We start from the raw sequence: 20,718 nt of genomic DNA, 5'->3' as shown, positions 1-20,718 counted from the left end.
ACAAGACGTAGACCTACAGCTTAACGTGGAATCCGAACCACATGAGCTCCTACCAGGAATTAAATCTTTATCTCCCAATAGCTACGAGTTGAACTTACGAAGAAGAATAACTTGTAATTATGTATTCCCAGACGAGCGCATATTCACACTATTCAATAATGCACTGTGTTCTGACCGGGTTGGTGTTCCTGTCTCTTTTCTGAACGTATACGGAGCTTACGGCGTCGTACGCGTGACTTCAATCCATCAATTGGATGCATTATAGATAGTAGTTTCCCTTCAGATATAAAATTAGATATTTGAGTCACACCAACCTAATACATTATTTGCTTCGCAGTAGTCCTTCCTATTTTCTGAAGAAAAAAAAATCTCTGTATGGACAACACGAATTTTGCATTTAATGGGCTCATTAAATGTAAGACAATTTGTAGTTAAATTTTACTTCAAATATGCAATGACTACTTCCCAATTGCAGGTGACCTGGATGATGAAGATGAGGTGTTGGCGTGGGTTACAGACGAGGAAACACTTGAAGTTCCCGGCATGATAGAAGATGTCAACATAAAGATGTTGGAGAAAATGCTCAGAGAAAATGAACACGTTGTGGTATTCTTTTGTACGTATATCTTCTCATACTTATTAATATATTGTTTAACGTGTTATCATATTTTAAGTAACGTATTTGTTTTCTAGTTTTGCTTTCTTTATAATTAATTAACTTAAAAGTTAAGAACGGGTTCCATTTCTTTCTAGTGAGATACCCGTATCTTTGTTGTTGTTTTTCCTGTTTCCACGTTTTAACTTTCTCCTCGCAAACAGCAAACAATGCTAACAGATACTGCCGATATTTAAAATTAAGAATTAGGAAGGTTGTAAACTGTGATGGTGAAGATTCTCTTTTTATGAGAATAGGACACGTGATTTTACTATACGTTATTTGTACCTTAAAATGATATTGTGCTATGTCCATCTTTTTGTGTTCTAATCCATCATAAGATGTAACATATTCCTTTCTCCTGTTAGATGATGATAAAGATAAGAAGAGTCACAGAATTTTGATGGAATTGGAAAACATTGATGACGAGTGTGACGAAAAGGATATTGACTTCGTAAAATCATCTGACAAAGGCGTCGCAGAAGAATTTGATCTTGCTTCACTTCCAGTTTTAATTTATTATAGGAATAAATTTCCACAAATATATACAGGTAAAGTATATCTAATTAGGAGTTAAGGAAGTTATTCCATTAAAAACTGCCAGCTTTCTACTTGTATACTTTGAATAGTTTTCTTTAAAAGCTTAACATTTATTTTCAGAAATGAGGCTATGTAATGATAAAAATAATGATAAGGGTTAGGTGTTAGAATGGCCTCGGCTGAATCTTGTCCGCTTTAATAAAGGCAATTTGAATTTGCATATGAGGCAAATATCTTTAAGTTGATGTGTGATATATAATGCACGGGATATAAATCCATTTACTGGCTTTAGGAATTGAGTTGGAGCCACCATCACTAAAAGCAAGGTTGCTAACAGCTTAACTGGGAGGGAAGAAAATCACTTATCGAAACCGTACATGAGTGAAAATGGTAAAAATTATCATGTTTCAAAAATAAAATGAATTAGTAATTAAACCGTATATACGAAGCACGTCCACAAAATAAGTGTACTAGGGCCTTCGCGGGCAGAGGAAATTTGTTACTGCTATGTTAGCTATACTGCCGTATAGCTTACCCTTTCCAGCGAGCCCAACCACGCGTCACTACGATCACAACTGTGGCCACATTAACGTCTCCTGTGAAAGATGTTGATAAAATCTGTCGCCAAGGGAGAGATTCGCAACGTTATCCGTTATCTCGTTGTGAAGAGAAAATCTTTGTCTGAAGTTTTTAACGAGGTCAAATCAATTTATGACTAAGGAGTTATGAATCGTATGAATGTGTTTAAATGGTGTCTTGAATTTAAAAACGACCGTATGGATGTGCACGATGAGCAAAGGAGTTGAAGACTGTCGATTTTGACTGATTCGCTTGTTGAAATAATTGAGGAAGCTGTTTTTGGCGACCTCAGATTAACTTTGGATGAAGTTTCGATGATGTGTCTACAAATCTCCAGATCTCTGCTGCATGAAACAATTACACAAACACTCAGATTTCATAAACTGCGTGTAAGATGGGTCTCAAAACAGTTGACAGAGCAGCACAAATTGAATCGAATTGCAACCTCCAAAGAGTTTTTGGAGCGGTATGAACTTGAAGGTGGTGATTTTCTCCACTCTATTGTAACAGAGGATGAAATTTCGGTTTCCTGCCTTCAGACTATCATCTGTTCACCTTCCTGAAGATGCACATGAGTGGGAAAAAAATCAACTGACGAAGAAATGAAGGTGGAGTTGAAGAATTGGGCAAAAAGAGGTGACGGCAGTCTTCTTTGATCAAGGCATAAAATATTGATCCTTCGTCTCACTAAGTGCATCGAGAAGGATGGCGACTACGTGGAAAAATAGTTCATATATGTACTGATTTGACCATGTTTAAGTTTTGTTTTAAATAAAATTTTTGAAACCTACAAAAAATATAGTACACTTATTTACTGGAAGTGCCTTATATAATATGAAATCCTACAACTCCCAAGTTCTTACACGTAACAACATGATAATAAATTTACCAATTTCGTCTACAATTCAAATGTTTGTTCAAATGTTTTAGTGAATCATTATATAGATATTTAGTTACATTGACATTATACGTTCTGCTCTCTTCTGCAAATGTAGTGTAAATAAATCTTCTTTCAATACCATTTATTTTTTATACTTAATTTGTCTGATTGCTAATATTTGGCCTAAAATCAGATATATATGAATTTATTTGAATCTAGATTCTAAAGATATTTATCATTAAGATGTTTGGTTGCTGGAATAAAAATTAGGAGGCATTTATGTCAACAAGTATTATGTTATTGAAGTTTCATTCCAAAATTAGATGTACAAATCAAAATGTACAAGTTATAGAATTATGTTTCTGTCTCCTCGAGCATTATAAAAATCACAATAGTTTGTAAATATAAAGATTTTTCTCTGTTTATGTGACAAATTATTTCTATCATATCCTTAATTTAATCTTGTCATATTACTCTTAAAAGTTTTATTTTTTTCTTTATTAATCTTGCATTTAATTATCGTAATTTATATATTATCGTAATTTTTCTAGGAAATCTAATGGAAGAAGAGGATATTTTAGAGTGGGTATTGGCTCTTCATGAATCTGTTCCAGATGTTATTGAAAATGTTGATAAGAAAACATTACAGCTTCTTGTACAGGATGTAGATCATCTTGCGGTATTCTTTTGTAAGTATTAATTAATTTAATTATTAGAGATAAATTACTAGGAATACTGTATTCCAGTCATTGCACAAAATTGTACTTTCTTTTTTCCTTTTATGTTTCACAGAGCATTTAATTGTATTACATTTAATATTAGATATGTTCCTTAAAAATCAGGTTCCTTAAAAACGATCTTCTGATGAGATCATGGTACAAAATACAGTAAATGTATTAGATGTGGATATTATAGTATAATGAGGTATAGAATCTTAGATATCAGTAATACTTCTAATTAACCGTTCCAATATACTAATAGTTCTGTAAGTAAACAAATTAGGTTTAATCGGATCACCTTCCTTCATAGAGGCAGCAATGATGCATACTACCTAATTATATTGAAGGACTATTAACAATTAAAATAAATAAAATGATTTATTCTCAATATTCACTGGCAAAACTACTACCTACCGTTTAAGAATTATAAAAAAATGTTTAAAATTCCTTTGTTTCCGTGTAGACACCAAGTCTGAAATAAGCAACAGTTTTTTCAGGACAGCATTGATCCATTTTATTGTTTCAAATAAACAAAATAGTTGCACTCTGTTAAACTTGCCCTTTCTATTGCTACAAATAAAAATTAATTAAGCCTTGTGTTAAAACTAACCCTTTTCTATTTTAGTTTATTCTAAAGTGTTACTAGCTTATAATTTCCTTGTTCGGTCATTTTAATTTACAAGAGAATCTGTATTATACTGTTATTGTTCCTTTTTTTATTTTTCAGATAGTAATGACTGTGAACTTTGTGATGAAATTTTGGAAGAACTAGAAACTATTGATGATGACACCGACAAAGAAGGAATCCAATTTGTGAAAACTGCAGATTCCAAACTAGCCAATGAGCTTGGAATTTTCAGTGTTCCTGCTCTTGTGTATTACGAAACAGGAGTTCCAATCGTATATGACGGTAATGTAAAAATTCTTTCACAACTTAATAAATCATTTAATTGTATTTTGGTGACTGAACTTTCAAAAATAATCACAGAAACATATTATTCGGACAATTTCTCGTAACTGTTATAAATGGTTTAGTTCAAATAAACAAATAAAAAAAGTCTTACTTCACATTACTCTTTGGTTGTGAATAATTGTAATTTCTTCAATATTTCGGTTAAAGATCGTGAGCTTTGATCATGAAGATAGGAGAAGATTTTAAAATTGAATTGTAAAAACTATATAATCTATGTTATTCTTAACGAAATGAAGATACAGATACTTATACATGTGAAGCAAAAGGTAAATCTAACTCACCTTAATATCGTGTCTTTATTTAAATATGGAATACCACATACGTCAGAACATATATTCTCCTAGCTACTCTATTCTTTAAGACTCTAGTAGCTGTCCATGTACTATAATCGTTGTAGTAACATAAGCCCAACTAGTAACCAATAAAAAATCATATATGCATACAAATTATCATTGCTTCTCTTCCAGAAATAATCAGTGCCTCTTTTACATTCTTATTTACAGATATCTTTATACTATACAATATATGATAAATCTATAAACTCTGCTTTACACTAGCTATAAATCTTCGTACTGTCAAATATTCTAACATAAAAATGCTCCTCATAGGCTCAGTATAATCACTTAACACTTTATCCGATTATTCAAACTAGTAACCACTCAACAACCTTCTCAGTGGTAGAGTGTTCACCTCTGGTAAGTGGGGTCCCTGGTTCGATCCCAGCTCGCGCCAAATGGACTTTGTGGTGGACAAACAGCGTGTATGTGGGCTTTCTCGTGGTTCTCCCATTTCTTCCTACTTTCTTCATTTCACCATTTCATTTATTTCTCATCATCATCACCGTCTTCTTTAGCCTATCTGGCATAAAAGTGGGACGTAAAACTCAAATATTTCATTTCATTTTTCCAACAACCGACATGAGGGCAGTCGGAGTATATATAAATGATCGAAAATGACCGATATTAATGTCGAATTCATAGTTTTTGGGCTCCCTAAGTTGATTTGTGACAGTTTTGGTGTCAAACGTATTCTCTCCGTATATATATAAATGATCGAAAATGACCGATATTAATGTCGAATTCATAGTTTTTGGGCTCCCTAAGTTGATTTGTGACAGTTTTGGTGTCAAACGTATTCTCTCCGTGCGAAGAACGGATCTTGTGCTAGTAAGAGAGTTTTATATAACTGAAGCATGTATGTATAAAATGCCTCTTAGGTTCTAACAACATTTGTCGATTGTTTCATACAACACACTACTCTACGATGACAACAAAAATATGTTTGGAGGGACACAAAATGAAAGGAACGGACGGGGAGATATAATAAACGTTAATAATAATTCAATGTAATTCTTGCAAACATTATTGAAATTCAGTACTCGGTTAGGCATTTACAAAATAAACACACTGAAGATGAACTTTTCAGATCGTCAAGTAACTTGTACGGTTTTCCCTTACTTAAGTCACATAATTGTCTCTAATCATTATTACGGAGTTCGGTCTATCAACACTCCTTTACCGTATATATTTAAAATGACCGTGTATTAATATATATCCCCCTCTTGAAGTTGTAGGGCTGAATTTGTGTTTAAACGGCATTGAAAGTGTTACTGTTCATCTCAGTGATCCCGAAAACTACGGATTCGACACTAATTTCGGTCATTTTCGATTATTTTTATATATCACCTCTCCCCTAAGTTGCACCATCAAAGTGAAATGATAAAAACCACTCCAGACCCAAACCTCATCTATGTTGAAAATTTGATCGAGATCGGTTGTGGGGTTCAAGAGTTATTAAGTCACAAACATTGTCACTTTCAGTTTTATATGTATAGATAAAGAAAAAATAGAACAAACATGTTTTTGCGCGCAAAGACGTGTGTGTGTGTCGGAGTATTTAAATTTGATACTTGCTTATGAAAGCATGGAGGAAGGTAGACAGTTCCAATAACATGAAGTAACATATCTCGTTAAATTTGTATTCACATGTAAGTATACATATACATACAAACAACCGCCAAAGCAAAGTTCTTAAGTGCCGCAAATACATTTCAATTTTTTTTTTAATCACAAAAAGATATGTGCAATTTACTTCTCGTTTTATGTCAACTTTCGAATAGAAATGCACCTTGAGTGAAACATGAACTCACGTCTGCTTAAGGTGGGAGCTAATAAAAGCGGAAAGTGGTATAAAGACTGTTACACTACAGTTGATAACTTCAACATCGAATTAATTTATAAATTTCAGAATTTATAAAAGATCAAGTAAATTTTAGTGTGCAACAGTACAAAGCATCGTCATTTAATAATTCCCTGCATAATAGTCCACAATATTTATATCTATCTATCTACAATATATATCATATTTGTTTAAAAGTTATCGGATAGAAGCCATTTATCTCAGTTTCTCTTACTTGTGTGTCTAGTTTTGGCTACTTGTTCTTGAAAACTGACCGTTTCTAATTCAAATAAGAACTGAATAATAGAGTGTAGTAATAAGGGAAAAAATTAGCATTGCACTTAGAGCAACGGCATGGTAAACCAGAGAGCCAAGTTTGATTCCTGGTTAAATATCACACTTTTTGAACTTTTAGTGAATTCGTATCAATGGTGGGTATGATGCAAGAAAACTTGGTTGGTTCCTCGCATTTTCTCATATTTGAATTCAACTATTACAGATGTTCATTACTATAGACACTATTCTGTTGCTTATTCAAGAACAACAAGAGTTGTAGTACAGTCGACATTGCGAAGAGTAATATTCTTTGCTGGTGTTTTCTGACCTGTAATGTGTTTATTAAACCTGTATTTGATGTTGCCTTCTATCATTCAGACACAAGACCTATACATTTGTAGACTTTGTGAAATGCTTGTGATAAAGAGGAAGCGTTAGTGTGGAAACAGTTGTAACCAACTATTGATTTTTCTACATTCTTCGCAAGGAAGATATTATTTTAATTCATTATCTTGAAAACAGTGAATATCTAATTTCTAATTTCATAAAACAACAGTCATCTAGATCACAGAATTTTTATATAGCATAGTTTTAAACTCTTCACTGCACACTTCTGTCCCAAAATTTTTAAAACTATTCCATCTATTTTTATGATCAAAGTTGATAATTTTTAGCCGAGACATTGAAAAAATTACAGTTACAGAGTATATTCAAATTTACACCCTAAGAGAAACATAACAATCTTAAGAGTTATTGTTGAATAGAAAATAAGAAATATTACAATTTATAATATAGCAATATGTGAAACACTACAATATTTTTCATTAAATAGCAATTCAAATAAATGTAGAAATTTCTCAAATTGATTTCAAGAAATATTCACTTACCGACTCACTCTTCGTTTACATACATATATAATGAATTATATAAATGTTAATTGATATAAATAAAGTATATAATTATTTCTTTAAAGTTATAACTCAAAATGCAATATTTACAAGAAAGTAGGTTTTTATATTTGTGACACTTATTTTTGAATTTTTGAATTTTTATTGCAATAAATAGTTTGAAACAAATCATACTGTTATATCTTACAAACTAATATGATTTGATTTTAATAATTTAGCAATGATTTATTTATTTTTTTAAAATGTTAATTTTTGATCTAGAATATTACGAAAACTAAATTTATTTTATTAAAAAAAAGTATAATTTTATGATTGTTTTGTTTGTTTAAAAATTTGTGTTATCTTTCAGAGAATATTTCCTTTCAGATCCTTGGAAGAAATAATAATTCTGGAACAACACTTCAAATTGTAGTATGTCCATTAAATAAAACATACCAGGAAATGCTATAAACTCTTTGTGAGCTCCGTTCCCAATAACGCTAAGGCCTAATTTTAGGTTTGATTTTCACAATGACATTCCACGATTTGATAAGATTTGGCATAAGTAAGTTGTAGGATATGTTAAGAAATGACTTCAAACTGTATTTTGAAAAAAACGGGACTTGCCGCTGTTTGAAGTGTTTCTCCAGAACGGTAACTACATCGTGTTTTAAAACAGATTTCAAAATATTAAACCTTTACTAATAACTTAAAGATTTCTCTTCAATCCTAGATTTTTTATTATTCAATCTCTCTGTGTATTTTAATAATAATTGTGTTTTCTAAAAAGTGTTTTCTAAAAAGATTTTTTTCTCTTTATGTTTTGTTATTTATTGTTGTCTTCAATGTGATTCACCCTAATACAAAAAAAAATATTTCATCCTTAGAAAATTTTCTAGGTTATTTTGTAATATCATTAAGAATGTTATGATGTGTACATATATTCCTTTTAGGAGACTTAAAAGATGAAGATGATGTTCTGGATTGGCTTGTCGATCAGAAACGTAAGATTTAATTTTAAGGTTCTTTCATTATTATTAAACAGAGGCAGTTACTCAAATTAAATGTCATGTTTAATAATTACAAATGCTGATTATTTCTTTTTCTTACTGTTTTAATCATATAAAAATTTCTTCTTATATCCGTGATAACAATTTTTATGGCAAACAAAATATATTTTATGTCTTACTGAGGCTTTTCTTTCTCTAAAAGTTTCTTTCTCTAACAATATATATGTCTATAGTAACTAAAGCAAGCTTAAATGCTATTGTATATGCGCTATAATGTAAATAAATGTGTTATTTTGTGTATATATCGCATTATATGATGATGGAATCATTGCATATTGAAAAATGTTCATAGTACTTGAAAGCTAATAAAATTAAATTTATATGATTGAATTTAAGTCAAAATCCTTTCATAAAATATATTTATATATATATATACGAAGATAGATATAAGAATATTTCGATCAATTTGATTGCTCTTTATCTTTCTTTTAAAAATGCTTAAATACGACGCTTTAATCAACAAATTCAACATTCAGTAGGTTATGTTTTATTTCTAATCCGCTATTCATATCCTTTCGAATAGTGAAAGAACATGGTATCTCTACACCTGCTTTTCTCATTAGTCTCCCCGGCTAGTCAGAAAATGATCTAGAACCTTTTCTTCTGCTAAATATGGTATAGCTGTGTTCATATGTTTAATATTTTTTTCTGAAAATGTTCCGAGAATTTTCCGATTAAAATAAACGTCAGCAACAAAAGTTTTTAAATATTTATACTCATAATATTAAATAGTATGAAACAAATATCTTGAAATTTATATATGACGTATAAAAATATATTATATAATTTTATCAGGAGCTATGTTACCTATCTTGTTCCAGGCTCTCGCTGTTTTTCACAGTTGCGCCAGTGAATACGCAGATCATATGTTAACAAAATTCTTGGTATTCGTTTTCACTTCCTAGGCTGAGAACAGTGTAAAAACTATTAAAAAAAAAAAAAAGTAGGTCACGGTTTCTAGTAATTTCGTTACGAAACAGAAAATTGTTAGGTAGGTTTGACGAAAGAAAAAACAGAACTCAATACACAAAAACAGGATAGATAGCGAGGACTGATCTATCTCTATATTTTATTTTATATACAGAGTGGATAATTGATTTTGAAACTTCGTTGTAACTTGTAAACTAAAAATACAAAACGCTGAAATTTCGACAAGAGGACATTATTTGGCATACTCTTCAATATTACCAGAATAACAGTATGTCCAACTCAACACAAAGTTATATTTTTTTCAAGGAACATTACACCAGGTATTACATATTTTGAATCTACATACCAAACAAACCCTTATTACGCGGTGGCTCAGTGGTAGAGCGTTCACCTCCGGTGCTTGGGGTCCTTGGTTCGATCCCAGCTCGCACCGTGTGGAATTTGTGGTGAATAAACCCCGTGCTCGTGGGTTTTCTCGGAGTTCTCCCGTTTCCTTCCACTTTCTTCATTCTACCATTCCACCATCTTCATCACCGTCTCTAGCCTAATTGGCATAATCATGAGACGTAAAACTTAAAGATTCCTTTTTTCCTTTTTATTTCAAAAACTACATTTTTTTACAAAAGTATATAATATAAGCTACTATAACAACAAAATAAAATACTGAGCATCTTGTAAATATATTACCGGTAGTATAATATATTTATCGGCAGTATAATAGTATATGATACTCGGCGCCTTCACCATGCGGTTATGGTATGTGTTATCTATGATTTACATAGCAAGAACCAAGTTTTTAGGAATCTAGACATCGATAATTTTGTACACCAATATTCATGAACACTCTTTTCTATTGAAATGAAAGAATAGGATTTGTGGGGGAATGATTTTAATGTGTAATTTTCTTACTTCAGTCTTGTCTATTTGAAACTTCCTAAGCACTGACTCATGACTAGGAATTGACAAATATGATACAGGTACATATCTTCAGATTATTGATGTAGAGTATCGATAATTGATGAAATACATACTAGTAACAATCAGCTCTTATAAGGTATAAGGTCTTCGTCGCTATTACTACCACGACTTTGGAAAATCCAAGTGGTTTCGATCCTCGACTCGAGCTGAGGTTACGGAACTTCCTGTATTCATGGTGAAATCGTAAGGACATGTACACTCATGTCAAAAATGATTGTCGCATATCTATAAATGTTTTTTGTAAGAATATAATTTGATAATGATTTTGCAGGGTACTTTTAATACTGATACTAAGTGTATAATTGGGAAATGTATATTTGTGGTAAATTTCATAGGAAAAGAATTATAAATACGAAATTAGAATGAGGAATACAAAATGTTGCTAAATGGTCAATAAAGTTTTATTTTCGTTTTATTGTTCTTATTTACTGCTCTCTTGCCATGAAATTTGCCACATACATGTCTTTGCCGATTATACACATACTAACATTGTAAGAAATACCGGGCGAATTCGTTATCAAATTATATTCCTACAACAACATATTTATAGACATGCGACAATAATTTTGGACATGAGTGTACCCATGAATCTACTTCTCTCATCATATCTGTCAATATGTGATCTTACACGTTGACTTGCGAAAGTTAGCTGACTTCAGTGCTTGACAACGATTTCAAAGTCAGAATTACTTAGCAGTTTTACAGATAAAGAATTCGTTAATTAATCACAATTTAGTTCCGAAATATCCACCATTTCCTTTCGCTATTCGTTGAATGTTCTTTTTATATTAAAAGAACAAACACGGACAAAAGTTAACAATGATATTGATGAGCGTCCGTCACAATATGACACCTTGTAGTTTGTAAATCCTTGTAATTCTTTAATTTAATGTTCCACTATTATGTTCTTTAGGCTACAGGAGAGGATGATTAACGAAAATAAATGATTGTGAAAGAATTGATGGAATTAAGATATGAGGGGAAACAGTTTGTACGAAATATGCAATGATTCCATTCTCGTATATCTTTAAAAATGCATGGATACGTTTAGCACTAATTTTACACAGGCGATGATGATGATGATGACGACGACGACGATGATGATGATGATGACGATGATGATGATGATGACGACGACGATGATGATGATGATGACGATGATGATGATGATGACGACGATGATGATGATGAAGTCATCATCCCAGGTAAATTTTAGGTGGCCCATTTCCTGGAAGAAGATGTCGACCAAAAAAATGTCTTTTTTTATGTATATTGATCTTCATTGTTCTAATATTTTGTAAATATGAAGGCTGATTCTGTTGCATGTATCTGAAGAAGTCTGCCATAGTGCCTGTATGATCTACTCCTACCGCTTTACTTTCTTTCACCAAGCAGAATTGAATAGCTTTTTTCATGTGACCGTAAAATATGGTTACCGATAGACCTGACCATTTTCTTTAAAAAATCAAGTAATAATTCCTCATCCCGTGCGTTATAGCTCGAACATATGTAAATCTAGTGTAACATAAAAACAGAAAAAACTGCAAATGTGGTTCATTGAGTTAACATTATGAATTAGTTAAAAAGAAAGCCATCGATTTACATTTTTTACAATATTATCGCCTTAAATACAATTGAACATAGGTACTTCTCACAAGAATATATATATGTATATATAAGAGTAGTTATTTATATAGAGAAAAATAGAAAAGTGGTTTTCGTAAGGGCATCACCCTAACGATCCGATATTCGAAAGAGTTATTTTCTCAAAATTTGGATAAATTTAGGTAAAATATAGAGATTACTACCAAAGTTTGAAATATTAAATTCTTTCTAAATATTAAATGCAATAACCTTTAATATAGTACTTAGCATTCAATATATGCGTAGGAGATTTTCTTGTGTCAAAAACATAAGAAACAAAGGATATCGTAACAAACAAAACATACAATTCATTACAATACTGACATATCTGTACAGTGGATATTATTTGTCATTTTCGAGCGTTTTCTTTTAAAAATTTGGATATATCTTCTGGTGATCGTTGACAACTTGCAGGAGAAATTGTTTTTGCTCCTCATCCTCAGCGTACAATCGATTGCATCCTCGATCAGTATGTTTCCACCGCTCTAACGTTTCTACAACAGTTTTACTCATTTCCAAACCAGTTCCAGTCGAAATTTTTGGAATACTCAGTAATTTTTCTACTTCATCACCCGTACGAAAAATAGGAAGTCGATCAACAACTTTGTTTCCAGTAAGACAGTAAGATCTGGCAGCATTTTGCTGTCCCAATCTATAACAAACAGCATCGTTGGATTAACCAGCCATGTGCAACACCTCCCCCGGACAGGCTCCGGCCCAATGAAACCTTTCATCTGATGCGGTTGACCCATTATTTAAAATGTATTTCTTACGTAATCTCTTAAACTAAATTGAAGCATTTTCCAACCCTCGACCGAATAGCGTGAGACTTATCTCTCGCGACCTGGCAACGATGAGAAAACAATACAGAAACCAACGTTTCTCTACGACTCCATCCTTTTCCTTGAGCTTTCTGCCTGCAACGTCGTCAAAAGTAAGAAAGTAAACACTAAATTTTTCCTTTCTTCCTTTAGTAAAATATTTTGGTTACTGTTTTGTGTTCCTGTGATGTTAGTGTACGATGAATGAGTTTCTCTACTGAATGTGGCTATTCAATTATTGTGAAAATGTTATACATTGTCTCACATGGCCCTCGAAGCCAGTAGGTACTCTATGATTGACCCACATTCTGTTCCAACTTGCATATGCCTTAGCTGATATTTCTTTAAACTTAATACAACTGTGATGAAGTGAAGAGCGATTTACAGAAAATTCCATTTTTCACCCGAACTTTCTCCAATTGCCTAAAGCAATGTTGAAGTGTTTTGATCACTCACCTTTGTACGGTCCAGTACAGCTGTCAAACCTGATATTATAAACTGTTTTCTTATTCTTTTCCTAGTAGGCCGTCCAATATCCACTTCAAGACCTTCACAATTCCGAAATGGGTATCGACCTCTTCAGAATCACTGCTGAGAGATGAGGGACGCAATAAAAACATGAGGTTCAGTTTCTGTTTCCCTCATACTCCTTTTGAGAAGGTCTTGATGTTTCTTGGCTCTCTCACTTGTTCTAGCTTCATTCTTTTCTAAAATCCTGTCAACTCCTGCTATTTCTCCTCGCTGTCTATCTTCCCTCTGAGTTAGAAGAAATTCACTATCTTCTTTTATTTTAATCATTAATAATGCATCTTTATACGCAATATTAAAAAGCTCTTTGAGACTGTTGTTGAAAGTAATTTCTTTGTCGATCAGTGTTTTTGATCTTCTCCTTTCTCTTTATTATTTTTATTTCTCTTTAGCTTTTAAGATTCATGAAAAATCTTTTCAAGAGTTGAAATTATGTTTTTGAAGACGAGTAGGTATGCTTTGTCCTACATCTCAATAGCAGCTTCCACAGCTAAAGTAGCACTTTCTCGAACAGTTTTGCTTTCATTTAGATGCAAGTAAAAGAGCATGCCAATACTCCCCACTTCGGAGATGGTTCCAGGCATTTCACCTGATTGTTGTGTAATTAAGCAAATGTTCGTCGTTGTACGAGTAGTTAAAGTTTCAGCTGGCTTTGCTGTATCAATTTATCTTTTAAAAGAAATAAAACTGTCAGCACACATCAACATACGACTTATCAGTATAATTTCACGTTCAGAACACTGCTCTGTGTATTATCTGTTTACTTTCCTCATGTGCCAGGGTGTTTGTAATGTTTTAGATTATAATGCCTGAAAAACTATAATGAATTTTTGTTTAATATTACACAGACAGCTCAATATAAAATACAACACATAAAATTTCTCAGTCAATCGTTTAAGTTTTATTTTCGGATCAAACATTTCTTAAAGGCTTTTAGTAATGTGGTTATATTTAAGTAACTTAGTGAATATCATCTAAGGTATAATAAACATTACAAGAGACATCTGTTGAACAATTCTAATATTTCAAGATAGCGAAAAACTCAATATGAACTATTGTATCAACTGCTAACAGATCAATGCTTAATTGTGATTGTTCTGAAAGTAAGAATTTCTGACATACTGCCATTTTTTACCTCGTGGTAGTAAACCCTAAATGATAATCAAATTGAACCAAATTTCACCAGAAGTACTCTTTTCAACATTGTAACAAATTCAAAACATGACCTGCTAAACATTACAAAATTTGCTCTGCTCAATGCTATATAGATACTCAGTTATAACGAGTTCATTAAGCAGATACACTCATTTGTACATGCTTTCAGCCCTCTTATTTCTTATCGTGTCAAGTAGTCTCGCTTATTCTTGTGGAAGAAACAGTGAACTCAACTAACTTGACTAAATTTAAACGAACCATAATATATTAATTTCAAAAATCTCTTTAGATACATCACTCTATATTCTTTTATTTCGTCTATTCAAGGTGTTTTACTTTGATTAGTATTCCTTCGTATGATTAGAACAATTGTGCTAATAATTCCAGCTTGCAAAGGCACAATATAGTTTTCTTGAAAAATATTTATTTAAATTTTTATTCCAAATAATAGGGATGAAAACTCCTGATAACGTATTCATTTCTGAAATTCTTACAGTACTGCAACTTTATCACAACCATATATAATAATGAAAGATAATTTTAATAAACATTTGTAGAAATTATATGAATGGAAATTTACTTTGCTTAACCTATCTGTTTCTATTTAAGAAAAAGAGTAAAACGTGAGCCTGTTTGCTTGCTTCAGTTTTCTAAGAGACATACGATTGGTTATTTTAAATAATATAGTATTACTAATGGGAAAAATATTTCAAGAACCTAATTTTTCACGCTAAAATTACAAGTATAATTTTTTTTATCATAAAAATTGTCAAATTATGTTTCTGTCATCCAACAAGCCATTGTACGTAGTTATCTCTTGATTAACTAAATTACTGAAAACTTCACAATTTGCGAAAGAGCATTGAAATTAATCTTTCGTGCAATCATCTATTAAATTAATTGATTGTGTTAGGTAACGCCAATATGATTCAGAGGTATCTAATGAGCCAATAGAAAAAGAAATCATATTATTTCGGGATATTCGATAGATATAAAAACTTCTTGAGATTGAGTATTTGTAGTTACTCTTATGAATTTCAAATTGTTAGATGTTATTCTTTCGTAAGTACAGTGCGAAGGCTTCGACTTTATTATTTTGGGTATTTATCTTTTTCCTATTTTAGAAATTTCTCGGAAATAGTATCGTCAAAGTCGTGCAAAAGGTAAGTACAAAAAGCAGCTATCATCATTATTTATTTCAACAAACAATAAAATTCTTGGTAAAATATTGTAAGCCATAGAAATTCTGATTGAGTTATAAAAATATGTTCAGAATAGCATTAAAATATCATACCACAAAACAATTGTTTCTGTACGGCAAAGTTAATTATGTTTACAAAATATCTTATTATTTTCACGGAAAATTTCGCAAACTATTTTGCTCAGTGTCCACCTTATTCTTGATAACAATTTCTGATGGATTCAATATTAAATTATATATTTGTTGTACCTGAGCTTATTGTAAGCTTTCTGGTTAAAATCTAGGCATTCGAATTTCAACATAACGAATTATTTTATTTTTGAATTCATGTTATAGTATTTCATATGTTATTCAAGATGAGCAAATTTTATTGATAACCTGACGTTCGAATTTTGATATTCGTTTCGCAGCAGCTCTAGTTATGGTTAAAATTAGAATAACTATGAACTAATTATTAATAAAATCTACTATTCAATAGCAACGTTGTCCAGAAAAAAAATAGATACTAAATAAAGGACAAGAAACCAATAAATGAAAATCTAAGTAGCAACAATCTGTATTGTTCAAAGTTTATCTTCGTGACTGAATACGGTAGATATTGACAAGTTCTGCAATATATTTCCGATTTTTATTTATTCTTTTTTAATTATTAAAATTCAGTTCTCATTTCTAGTATTCTAAAAATTTTAAGAAATGACATATTATAATGTTTGCGAAAGATAAGAGAAACATTTTGTTTTATTCATAGAGAAGAATTACCTAACCCTCTATATATAGAACATGAATTGAAAAGAGAATAGAAATATAATAAAATCATTGTTTCTATTCCTGTTTTTACATGACGAAGACTTCCCGCTATGTTTGATACTTGTTCCAATCCGAGAGCTAAGATAATTTTTCACCTGGGTCAGATATTTTTTTAAATATCAATAACTAATAAGGTCACTTTCTTTCGATATTTAGTTATATTGCAATTTTGATATATATATATATATATATATATATATATATATATATATATATATAGCATTACCATTTCTTCAATTTTGCTTGAAGATGTAAGAACATTCTATAGACACTTTCAACCTAATGTGACCCTTTTGAGGTACACAGAAGAAACTTTTATTTGCAAAAGTTACAAATCTTTCTTCTCTTGAATCAGATATGCAGATGTTAGCATATTGGGTAAAACAACTTACTTACATTGAATTTACCACCGCATAAATATACATTATATCAAACGGACAACTTGCAATAATATTGTTTCTTTTTAATAATAATTAAAAAATACTTTCTGAAGTGAAAACAAATACTCTAGTTGTTAGCCTCGATTTGAACACCAACAATTGATTAAATGCTCAGCAGAAATTTGATTTTTTCTTTCTTTTAACGAGTGTACTGTTTTCTTCGGTGATAAAAATATATAAATATATCGATTGATAACTGTAATAGGATTACTCGAACATATATTTGAAGAAATAGTGGCTTGTCTACATTCTTCCTTTCAAACAGACTGAGAAAGCAAACTAGTGCTATTGTCAGCATGCATAGAAATTCCTCTGATGCATGGTAAAAGTACCTAACAAGCTATCGCCTGCAGCAAATATCTGTAATTGTAACATACAGGGATGGGACAAAACAGCTTTTTTATGTTTGTCTTTATTAGCTTCAATTTTGTCTTTTTTTGTAGTAGCCTTCTTCCATGTAAATTGTAAACGTGTTAATAACTCTTTCTGTAAATGTTACCCGCAACTAACAACTATTTTTTTCTTTCATAATTGTAAATTTTTGATTAGAATAAACCATTTTGACAATAAATATTAAATTATTTTGATTTAAAAATTCATATTTTCCTCTTTAGATGCTTTTATTTTAAAAGAATCAGTATGTTTGTGTTCTTACTTTTCATATTTTTATTTTAATAAAAGAATAGTAAAAGTTTGATCCAAAATAATTTAAAGAAATATATTTTTCTTAGTAAAACAATAATAACTGTGAAAAATTCCCATAAAACATTACACTTACAATTACTTAATTTCGCTGCAGGCGATGGCTGTTTCTACCTTGGGCTTGGAGGGAGAAAACCTAAAACCATGTCTTCTCTTGAGCCTTACCGATGCTGTCCATCTGAACCACCTAAAAAGCAAACAAAACCCAAGAAAGAACAGAAAGGTGGAAAGGAAAGTAGCAAAGCCAAACCAGATAAAGCCAAGTCGGATAAAGCCAAGTCCGATAAAGCCAAGAAGTCGGGAAAGTCGTCAGAAAAATCCAAGAAAGGAAAGACAAGTTTTTTTGGTAGTGGTAAATATACATGGTGGTGGTAGATTAATTGTCAATGAACAATATGCAACAAGCAATATACAACAAATAATATATAACAACGAAGAAACAGGAGATCTTATGGGATTCATTAAATACACAACAACAAGCAACTATATTTAGCAATTTAAAATTATTAACTTTTTTTTATTAATGATATCTATTTTGCAATTTCCCAACAATGATCTCGATATTTGTCAGAAGACGTATTTACACTGACGGAAATTGTTTTGTTTCATTGTCGAAAATAAAAATGTCATTGTATTATAATTTTACATTTACGTCCATTTTTCAATTTTGTTATTGAAACAATACAACTTTTAATTTATTATATCTTTGTTGTTACTCTAAATTATTTGTATATGAGCTCTGTTTGCTCTTTGGTATCATATGTTGGACAGTATTTTGTCTTTTTCCTGAAGCGTTATTGTTAAAAATGTGAATTCAATATAATTTTCACGAAATAATGCAATTCATCTTGTGATATTTTAAATATATATACTATCAACCCATAAATTGTTGTTATTAGAATATCCAAACTGTATCGTTATATTTCTTAGAAAGAATACGTCTCTATTTTGTTATTTTCCTTTAAAAAAAGTAAATATTTAGCTTATGTTATTTCAGAAGTCAACAGAGCTCAAATAAATTTGCTGTTTTAAAAAATTGCTCAACAATTAAACAATAATCTTATTACGAGACCAGAGCAAGCATTTTATTGTAAAAAAAATGTATATTACAAACTATTTCCACAGCAACATATCATTTTCCAAAACATGATAGAAATGTAATTCGAAATCATGAAGATGATTTGTTTGTTAAAACGTGGTATAGTATATTCAGCACTAGTCATAAATTACTTACAATTTAAAAGACAAGTTTGTTAAGCAAATGTTAATAATAGTAGTTTTCTTAATTAACCAGATAAAATAAAAACACGAAGCAAAATTATTTATTTACGTACATAGTAGAGTCAAATAGAATTTTATTAGGTTATGACAATACTCTTTATTTCCTGATAAAAGTTTTAAAAAAGTACATTATTTATTGTATCTTTTCGTATTGTCTCTCTTTCTCTTTTTCTTTGAACTATGTTTCGCCTTTTAACAAAAGAAATCTGCTCTCAATAAAAGATTATAATTTTTGTTTCTAGTAAATGTTATTTCCATAACTTATTTCCAAACAAACCTTTAAAACTGGATATAATAAATGAAAATATAATGTCTAGAAATAAACGTATCTTATCTACACTGATTTACAAACAAGTAAAACTTGTTTCAAAAAAGAAAATTAAGAGATCAGACAATTGAAACTATGTTATCGATCAAAAGAAGCACCAAGAAAAGAAAGAAAAAAGATTTATTAGAAAAAGAGCAGGCTTACCTGAACAACACTACTAAGTTGAAATTGATTCATTGTCAATGTAATATTTATGATCAATTGCATACATTTCAAATGAAGGTATAAATTTAAACATTTGTTATAAATATTTTTTGGATAGAATTCTAGGATAGAGATAGAAGTTCTCATACTATAGAGATGCACGTATTATAAATGAAAATAGTTGAATCAGAATGCACGGCAGAAGCAAATTCCATGTATTCTTAAATTCTTAATAACATCTCCTTATCGCTAATATCTCTAATAAGGTCTATGCATGGTACGAACTTAAGAAATTTGGTAATATAACAAACAGGTAAGTCTTCTGTTTTTCTTATAATTCTCTATTTTTCTTACACTTGAACAATGAGATTCATTCTGTTCTACTTTTGAGATACAAATGACTTACGTCTCTCTGTGCGTTATTTTTATATCACGATTCTTAATGCAATAGTTTCGCAGTTTTGAAGAAGTAGTAGTAGTACCCTGAAAAGTAGTTTTCATTTTCCTGTGAAACCGCTTTCTGTCATGATAAATTAGTCGCTCGAACCCTGTTTGAGAAACAAACGGAAAGTTCCATGTCGAAGTTTAATAAGTATTCAATCTACAGAAGAAGAAACAAAACATTCCCTTAACTTTAAACAACTCCTCTGTCTACTTTGTGGCACTTTTAATATACTTCTGTACAAACTTTCCCCACTTTTTGTTTTCTCTGACATTACATCTTACATTTCTGTTAACAACCAACTGAGTTAATTCAGTTGAACCTACGAAAACAATCATTATGCTACTCTTGTAATTAAACAAGTAATTGCCTTGACTGATTTTGAACTTGAGTTCTTCAATGCAGTCGCTTGAATAGTTGTAACGCTCCAAATTTCCACAACACACTTAATTTTATTCTTAATTTCATTGTCATCTTACCAATATAACTGTACACTTCATTAAAATGTGCAGCATTTTGTAACAATACTAAAAGGTAAGTATAAACATTACACAAAGTTT

At 30.9% G+C, this 20,718-nt stretch overlaps 1 protein-coding gene across 4 annotated transcripts in view; it reads left to right on the top strand.

Annotated features, from left to right (window-relative positions):
* The window catches only part of hlk (hulk), a 266,967-nt gene that overhangs the window by 172,389 nt on the left and 73,860 nt on the right, over positions 1-20,718 (top strand). For all 4 annotated transcript variants that reach the window (XM_081729126.1, XM_081729125.1, XM_081729128.1 and 1 more), the window contains 4 exons: positions 476-616; positions 1,024-1,206; positions 3,206-3,343; positions 4,101-4,283. In XM_081729126.1, the coding sequence (XP_081585252.1) occupies positions 476-616; positions 1,024-1,206; positions 3,206-3,343; positions 4,101-4,283 (645 nt within the window). The remainder of the gene's footprint in view (positions 1-475; positions 617-1,023; positions 1,207-3,205; positions 3,344-4,100; positions 4,284-20,718) is intronic.

Source organism: Thermobia domestica, chromosome 10 (genome assembly GCF_964235325.1).
Source record: "Thermobia domestica chromosome 10, izTheDome1.hap1.1, whole genome shotgun sequence".
Taxonomy (NCBI): domain Eukaryota; kingdom Metazoa; phylum Arthropoda; class Insecta; order Zygentoma; family Lepismatidae; genus Thermobia; species Thermobia domestica.
The sequence above is the reverse complement of the archived record's forward strand: the minus strand, read 5'-3'. Positions and strand labels throughout refer to the sequence as shown.